The following is a 9,159-nucleotide window of genomic DNA, read 5'->3' on the forward strand; positions in this document are numbered from 1 at the left end:
GGTAAACAGGGTTCCGTGTATAATCCCATTGTTCCATAGGATTTAATAACAGTTTTTCGTTTATTCATTACACTTTTATCTCACCGGTACTCCAAGGAGCTCAAGGTAGCACGCATGAATCTCTCCCACCCCCCTGCCCCACTTCCTGTTTCATCTTCACAACAACCCTTTGAGGAAGGCCCAATGTCACCAGAGTGAGCCCAGTGGGAATTTGAACCCCAAACTTCCAGATCCTAGTCCAACACTCTAAAACCACCACCCTAAGACCCAGGTCCCTTCCTTGATAATTTTATTAATATATTAATAGTATTAATAATAATAATATTTGCATTTTTTTAACTCAATAAGCAACTTCTGAGCCCAAGTCATCTGCAGATTTTTTTTGAGGCTTGACAAAATACTTTCTGATGGACTGTATCGGTTGACTACAAATCGCAGGCTTATCTGGCTGGTGGGAAAAGCTGCAGGCAGCAATTTTAAATTCCCCACAATGCCCTGGAGTGGAAAAAAATTTTAGGCAGTCCTCAGAGGGTCGTGTGTCCTACTTTACAGAGTGCAATCCTCTCGGTGTCCTCGTGTCCTCATCCTGTTTGACTTGCTGCTCCACATGCTTGAAATCCTTGTATTGAATCATAGAATCCTAGAGTTGGAAGGGACCCGAGGGTCATCTAGTCCAACCCCCTGCAATGCAGGAATCTCAGCTAAAGCATCCATGACAGTTGGCCATCCAACCCATCCAACCTCTAAGGAAGGAGAGTCCACAAACTCCCAAGGGAGTCCGTTCCATTGTCAAATAGCTCTTACTATCAGAAAGTTCTTCCTGGTGTTTAAAACTCTCTTGAAAATATTTTTTTCCCTGAGGCCTTGGGTCTGGATAGCTAGTTTTATTATCCCTGATGTATCGGCTTCTGAATTGTACATTTTAAACTTTTGATTTTCACTGCATCGATTATTTGTTGTTTTAGATTGTGTGCCTTTTGGGGTAGAATATTTTTATTATTTATTCATTCATTTTTAATTTTGTGAAAACATTGGTGGCACTATATAAATGTGGATGAGGATAATCATCATCATCATCAGCGGAAGTGCTGTCTGAGTAAAGTCCTCTGTTGGAAATGCTCTGGTCCAAGTCCATTTAAAGAATTTATCACACTATGGGAAGAAATATATTGCATTTCTATTAAAATTACAGCCATTGTTTCCAAATTTGCATGTATACATAAAAAATAGCATGTGCAAATACAGTGCAGATCTTTCCCCTTTGGTGATTTATTAGCAGCCACCCAAGGCAGCTTGCAGACATGGCAGCTCAGCACAGCTGCCCAATGATAGGGATGTAACAGGGCAGCAAATTTCGCCCCCCACCTACATTCGTCACAACCAACGCTGTTTCCGTTTTGCTGCAGTTCGGCTTCCGCCAAAAACTGTTATCCATCTCCCTGTCCACTATTTAACATAAGGTACCCAAGCTAAATAACTTACATGACTATTCACGTAAAATGCATTCATTTCTGTGTAATGGGAACACCAAAATATGGAATTGTATTGTTTGTGGAATTAAAAACAACACAACGTGAACGAATACAGATCGCATTGCCTTAGGTGATTTCTGTTCCGGACCACCAGCAAACTTGTGAACTTGTGAACTGGAGCAATTTCCACTTCTTTTCCCATTTTCACTGGGATTCTTTGACATCCCTACCTACACCAGGCCTGTTGTTAGGGCTTCGGTAATGTAGAATAGTAACATGGATCGCTGGCTCATATAATGATCACTAGCATTAGTGTGGGAAAACTATGGCCCTCCGGTTGCTGCTGAGCTGTGACTCCCACCATCCTACACTTTCTGAGGCTGATGGAAGTTAATAGTTCAGCAGCAATTGTTGGTCAAAGGTTTTTGGCACCATTTTTAGAATCTGGATGCTCAAACTACAGGTGGAACTCGAAAAATTAGAATATCGTGGAAAAGTCCATTTATGTAAGCAATTGTTTTCATTAGCTACTGGAGTTTAATATATGAGATAGACTCATGACATGCAAAGCGAGATATGTCAAGCCTTTGTTTGTTATAATTGTGATGATTATGGTGTACAGCTGATGAAAACCCCAAAGTTGAAATTGTTAATTTGGGGTCCTCGTCAGCTGTACGCCATAATCATCACAATTATAACAAATAAAGGCTTGACATATCTCGCTTTGCATGTCATGAGTCTATCTCATATATTAGTTTCACCTTTTAAGTTGAATTACTGAAAGAAATGAACCTTTCCATGATATTCTAATTTTTCAAGTTTCACCTGTACATCCCTATTTGCAATACACACACACACACACACACACACACATACATATGTATACATATGTGTATATGTATGTGTGTGTGTGTGTGTGTATATATGTGTGTGTGTGTGTGTGTGTGTGTGTGTGTGTGTGTGTGTATAATGTGGTAGGCGGTGCTGGAAGGACATTAAAGCAGGTGGAAGGAGAAGGTAAGAGGATTTTTGGGAAAGGATCAGTCCTGAGTGCAGGGGCGTAGCTAGGTAAATTGGTACCCGGGGGCAAAAAAAAAATTGTCAACCCCCCCCCCCAAGGCATGGGAAGGTCAGGTGGTACTCGTGCTGCAGATTCAGGGCCAGATTTAGGTTTGTTGAGGCCCTAAGCTACTGAAGATAATGGGGCCCTTTATATGTCCAGCTGTCCTTTGTCAACAACAAATTGTTGACAAACCAATGATATTTTAGGGAGCAGGCTAGCAGGCAGGGCCCATTACTTACCTCATAGGAGCCTACACAACACAAAACACTGTTGCTGTATGTAGGTTTTATTTGTTTTACATCTTATATTTTGGAAATGTACATCCAGTGTTGTTGTTTTTCCTTTAAATATTTTGGGGGCCCCCAAGGGAGTGGGGCCCTAAGCTATAGCTCGTTTAGTTTATACGTAAATCCAGCACTGTGCAGATCTGTATGTGTATCCTCCTGTTACCAACCTCAGGCATTACCACAGCATGGATGAATTCAGCCACTATGACCTGCTAGATTTAGCCACGGGCAAGAAAGTGGCAGAGGGCCACAAAGCAAGCTTTTGCCTGGAAGACACCACCTGTGACTTTGGGAACTTAAAGCGCTATGCCTGCACATCGCACACCCAGGTGAGGACTGGGAGAGGGAGGTCCTCTGCAGTGCTGTCAAGTATCCCGTTTTCCCCGGGATTCTCCCTTATTTTAAGCAGTTTCCCACTGCTCTCCCTTATTTTTTATTTCCCTTAAATTTCCCGTTTTTAATGGAAGCAGCTCCTCCCCTGCTGGCCAGGGACTGGGTGGGAAGACCTCGCCTACTTGGAGAGAAAAGCCTCAGCCCTCAAAGCAAGTGGGAGCCGTTTCCCGTGCTCACAGGGGGGTGTATTCCTCCCCCTGCATCAGCCCCTATCCGTTGCCGCCGAGCCCCTCAGCCGGCCAATAGGGTTAGCTGGCGGGCGGAGCCTGGCTGCCTTTGAGCAGCTGCTGCTTCCTGTCCTGTTTTGATGGGATCAGACAATACACTGATGGGGCTCCATTGCACGGAGCAAATGGCTGCCCTCCTCTTTGCTCCGCTCCGAGCCTGAGCCCGCTTAGAGTTTACATTGCTGCTCCGCCCACTTTTGCTTCTGGCTCCACCCACCACTGACATGTGACTGTCCCCGGGATAGGTGAGACTGCTGATCCCTTATTTTCAAATCCGAAACTTGACAGCTATGGTCCTCTGCCTCGGGACAGGTCCTCTGCCTTCTGTTGGTTATGGGCATGCAAGTAGTGATGCCAAGGCCTCGTTCTTAAGACTAAAGTAGACATGTTGGAATGTCCCAGGTTCAACTCTTGGCAGTTTCTCAGGTAGGCCTGAGGGGAAAATCCTGAATAGAAACCTGGCCAGCCACTTCCAGTTAAGTGAAGACCAGGGATGGGGAACAAGATCCTGCCAGGAGGCCGATTCCCGGTATTCCCACCCACCACAGGCCACCGGGATGAAAGAGTGATGCCATCCATGTGTCAGTTGCCTGACTTTACCATGGCATCAGGTAGAGCATTTGCCTTTGCAAACTGTTTTTTTTTCCAAACCACACAGGCAAAAGACACGCGGAGCAAAACACTTTCATTGCCTGCGCAGTTCAAAGTTAAACCCCACAGGCAAACGAAACAGGACTGGAAATCATTGCCAATCCGTTGATTGCTGGATGCCAGCCTTGCTTTCAGCAGGGATCAACCTGGCAAAGTCCTAAGTGGACCTCATCCCTGTTTGGGCTTAATAATAATAATAATAATAATAATAATAATAATAATAATAATAATAATAAAAAAGCGATAAAATATCAAACATTAAAAACTTCCCTAATCAGGGCTGCCCTTCAGATGTTTTCTAAAAGTCAGATAGTTGTTTATTTCCTTGACATTTGATGGGAGGGCGTTCCACAGGGTGGGCACCACTACCGAGAAGGCCCTCTGCCTGGTTCCCTGTAACCTCACTTCTCACACTGAGGGAGCCGCCAGAAGGCCCTCAGAGCTGGATTTCAATGTCCGGGCTGAACAATGGGGGTGGAGACGTTCCTTCAGGTATACTGGGCCGAGGCCATCTAGGGTTTTAAGGGTCAACACAAACACTTTAATTTGTGCTCAGAAATGTACTTGGAGCCAATGAAGGTCTTTCAGGACTGGTGTTATGTGGTCGCGGTGGCCACTCCCAGTCACCAGTCTAGCTGCCGCATTTTGGATGAGTTGCAGTTTCCGAGTCACCTTCAAAGGTAGCCCCACGTAGAACGCATGGCAGTAGTCCAAGGAGGAGATAACCAGAACATGTACCACTCTGGCTTTGTATTTGGCGCCAAATTAAAGTTGTGTTTTCTGTGTTAGGGTCTGAGCCCTGGTTGTTATGACACTTACAATGCTGATATCGACTGCCAGTGGATTGATATCACAGATGTTCAGCCTGGGAATTATATCCTAAAGGTAAGTCGTCCTCTTCATTGGATTTCTAAATCTGTCAGGACTGAACTGAGCTGGTCATAAAATGAAAAGCAATTTCTGTGTTCTGCTGTGCCAGTAATATTTGTGGAATAGATTCTGCTTTTTGGATGGCATTTTTGATGTTTCATAGCCAAAACACTTCTCTCCAGATCTGCCATCTAGCAGTTTCCATTCTTAAGGAAGGAAAATTTCACAGACTGGGAGGAAATTTGAACATTTTTAAGTTTCTTTTTTAGAATTTTATTGAGCAATGAAAACAGACAATATACACACACAAACAAAAAAACCAACAACAAAATAAAATAATATAAGATAGGCATGAGGAGCTTTTGATAATAAAGCCAAAAGAAAAAGAAAAACCAGGAGCGAATAAAATGGATACAATTATTACATTATAAATTGAGTATAAAGCTATGTAAGAGGCAGAGACAGAAAAAAGAAAATCAAAAGGTCTTCCTGTTTATAGACGCTGCCAGATAAAATAATATTTCAAAGGGATTTGACTATTCAAACTAATGATGGCTATACAATACACCCAGTTCTTCATCCTGGAGTCTGACTTGTTCTTTCTGCTTTGTTGCCGCAGGTTCAGGTGAACCCCAAATATATTGTGATGGAGTCGGACTTCACCAACAATGTGGTGAGATGCAATGTTCACTACACCGGGCGATACGTCGCCACTACAAACTGCAAAATCTCCCAGTAAGAGTTCTGAGAATCATAGAGCTGGAAGGGACTGCAAGGGTAATCTAGTCCAACCCCCTGCGATGCAGGAATCTTTTACCCGTGACTTGAACCCGCAACCCTGAGATTAAGAGTCCAGTGTCAACTGACTGAGCAAGCCTAGAATTATAGAGCAGCGGTTCCCAACTAGGGGTCCATGTAACCCACACAGGGGGTCTGTGGCACCATTCACATAACAAAAACTACCATAAGTATTTTCAAAAGTAGAGAGTCCGTGGCTTGGCTTTGGAAAAACAGGGGGGCACAGTACTTAGATAATTGGGAGCCGCTGTTTTAGAGACTAGAGGGGATCTTGTAGGTCCGCTAGCCCAACCACCTGCTTCAGTGCAAAAGTCCAATATCATCTGGAGATCCACAGCAGTGGTGTAGCGTGGGTTGTCAGTGCCTGGGGCAAGGCAATTATCCTTGGCACTGCCCACCAATAGGCTGCAATGAAGGGACAGAAGTTTGGCGGCCTACCCGAGTGACAACCACAGCATGCCATGATCATTGAGCAGGGAGGAGAGCAGGACGGGATTGGTCAGGAGCAGGGATCTTTCTGAAGCCCATGCAAAAGGCGCCGTAGCAACCAGACACTGCCCCAATCTGCTTCTCAGTCTATCTGAGCAAACATTGGGAGATTTTCTGTGTGAAGGGGAGGACACACTATTTTTAATTTGTTATTACTACTTTGCTTTACTTTAGACATTTTGCTCCCCTAAGAATTTTGCACCCAGGGCAACCGCCCCTATGGCCCCACCCACGCTACGCCACTGGTCCACTGCAACCTCATCCCTGAATGGCAGCAACCCTGGCAGATGGCCACCCAGCCTCTTCATAAGCACCTCCAGAAGCAGGTCTCTTCCACTGTCAGAACAGCTCTCACAGAGTTCCCTGGGAAGAGGAACTGACAGTTAAATCAATCTGAGAATTGTAGCTCTGTGAGGGGAACAGCGGGGAGGTCTCTCAGCACTCTTGAGAAACTGCTGTCCTCAGGATTCTCTGGAGGAAGCCATGGCTGCATAAAGTGGCACGATACTCTTTAGACTGTATAGCTCAAATAGGGCCCACGTCACTATGTCCCTGCAGATGCTCAGAACAAGAGGAGCTAATGGCAAGTCCCCACCTTTGAACATTTCACTCATGACCACTAGCTACAGTTCCCATCTTTCCTTCAGCCTCCTCAGCCCAGCCCAGCCTTTCTTCATGTTTTGGTTCCTGAGGCTGACCAGAGTCAGCTTTTTCATGCTTCTAAAGCCTTTTCATGCTCCTAACCACATTCGCTGGACCGCCAGTATAAACAGGAGCCTTCCCAGAACTACACTGCAATGCTTGTTGATTTTGACAAAGGAACTGAGAGGGGAAAGGAAGAGGAAGGGAGTGTTTTCCCCTAAAATTATGTAGTTGTGTTGCTGCTCTTTTTTATATTTTAAAAAAAAACTCATAAAAATGCATTCCTAGCTTTGAATTCTCATAAAAAGTGCATTTCTAGTGTTTTGCTCCAACTTGGGTTTTGAATGGAAAAGCAGGAAGACGCCCGTGGTGGATTGGGATTGGATCTGGGGATACGGTGGTGCTCAGAGCAGAGTTCCCTGGGCAGCCACAATTCTGGATTTGCAGGGGTGCCAATTCTGGTTCCCTAAATCTTAAGGAAGGAAGATGAACAGGAGTGGATCCACACTAAACCCTGCTGCAGACCATCTCATTCTGGCCGAGTATTCAAAACTCTTTCTTAGGCTCATTTGGAACATTGACTTCTCCTGTTGAAGCTAAGCTGCTTTAAGAATTTAAATCCAGTGTGGCATTGGGAGGGGTGGCACACCATGCCTTAGACTGTAATCCAGAGGTGTGACGAAGGATGCACAGATGGGAGCATCCATTGACTTACACAAACACCTGCGCAACACTGTATTCAACCGTTTTCACTTCAGCCATGCGCCCTCTGCTGAACTGCTGCCAACTGTATCAACTCCCCTGAGAACCAGTGGGTTGTAAGCAATGTAGTGCTGAGTTAAAGTCACTCAGAGGTCTACTTCGTCCCACCGACCAAATGCTTCGCTCCAGTGGAACGTTATTGCGCAAGGGGATGCGCATGCAGGTTGCTGGGAGCTTCGTGGCACAATAGCACAATAGCAGCTAGCACAACTTTTGTGCTGGATTCCTCAACATAAAAAACAGACTGTTCCACTCATGCAAGACCTCACTTAATCTCCATACCATAGGAATCTAGTTTAAAAGTGCATGAGTGTCAGGGACTGGGCAGAGGAGGAATGGTGGAGACCGCCTCCCCAGCCTGACCCTTCCAGAGAAGAAGACAGTTCCGAATTACAACAGGGGTTTGAGGGAGGTCACAGCTCAGAGGCAGATGAGGGGGGGAAAGCTGGGAAATAATGAGAGAGGAGGAGGGAGAAGCACCAGAGGGGGGGCAGCTGATGGACACAGTGTCTTCAGAAAGCATTCCAGACCCTCACCTCTCCCAGAACCCAGCAGGCATTTAAAGTAGGAGAGCAGAGAGCTCAGAGGCAGAGGGCACATCTCAGCACCCATAGTGATGACACATAATGGGAGAGAGAGGGAGGATGGAGACTCACTCGGAGCAATGTGATTACTCCAAGAGGCTGCATTTCTAAGCCTCTCTCTGTGAGTATTGAATAAAAAGCATTGGTAAGCCAGATGGGTGGGGAATGAATGAATGAATGAATGAATGAATGAATGAATGAATGAATGAATGAATGAATAGTTCCTGGCAACCTACCGTGGAGGTTTGACTCTGACACCTGACAATGAGCATCCACAAACATCAAGGAAGTTGCCAGTACAAAACTGATGTGCAGTTGCTGTCTGTAGCCTTAGATCTTTCTCCTTCACTGTTCCCTTTACAGGTCTTGATTCAACCAGGATGGTAGAAGCCTCACTCTTCCCGTGTCCCCAGACCCTGCAAAATCCAAACATCTCTCAAGCTGGTAGCACACCAAGAGGAAACGGCTTGACCACCACCAGCAATTGCCTGAGAGGACAACCGTTCGACTGCTTCATTTTGAGAACACAAGTTAAAGAGTTGTCACTTTAAATACTTTTATAAATACTTTTGTCTTTAATCTCTGTGTCTGTTTTGCGCGAAGGTCATCAGTCATTTGGAGTGGGGGCATGTGATGTGTGTGAATGGGACACAATAGTCCGCTCTTCGTTGAATATCTTCTATCCCAGAGCAGGGAACAAAGCAATAAGATAAACAGGGGGGAAATGGCATGTGGAAATTACAAAATTATGTAAATAGGTCCAATAAACAACAAAACTTAACAATCTTGTCATGGTAAGCAAGCAAAACTACAAGAAGCCAACATAAGTCGAAATAATGTTGGACCTGGGCAGTGTGGGCCCCTGTGAATTAATGGGCCCTTTAATTTCTCCTGCAGCTTTGTTCTCTTTCTTTCAAGCAG

At 45.1% G+C, this 9,159-nt stretch overlaps 1 protein-coding gene across 2 annotated transcripts in view; it reads left to right on the top strand.

Annotated features, from left to right (window-relative positions):
• The window catches only part of LOXL1 (lysyl oxidase like 1), a 29,263-nt gene extending 20,446 nt beyond the window's left edge, over positions 1–8,817 (top strand). Inside the window, exons 4-7 of one of the 2 annotated variants that reach the window (XM_033167189.1) lie at positions 2,995–3,151; positions 4,883–4,978; positions 5,583–5,740; positions 8,602–8,817. In XM_033167189.1, the coding sequence (XP_033023080.1) occupies positions 2,995–3,151; positions 4,883–4,978; positions 5,583–5,702 (373 nt within the window). In that variant the 3' untranslated portion in view covers positions 5,703–5,740; positions 8,602–8,817. The remainder of the gene's footprint in view (positions 1–2,994; positions 3,152–4,882; positions 4,979–5,582; positions 5,741–8,601) is intronic. The other variant, XM_033167188.1, reaches the window with a different exon arrangement.
• The last annotated feature ends 342 nt before the right edge of the window (positions 8,818–9,159 follow it).

Source organism: Lacerta agilis, chromosome 13, assembly GCF_009819535.1.
Source record: "Lacerta agilis isolate rLacAgi1 chromosome 13, rLacAgi1.pri, whole genome shotgun sequence".
NCBI classification, from domain to species: Eukaryota; Metazoa; Chordata; class Lepidosauria; order Squamata; family Lacertidae; genus Lacerta; species Lacerta agilis.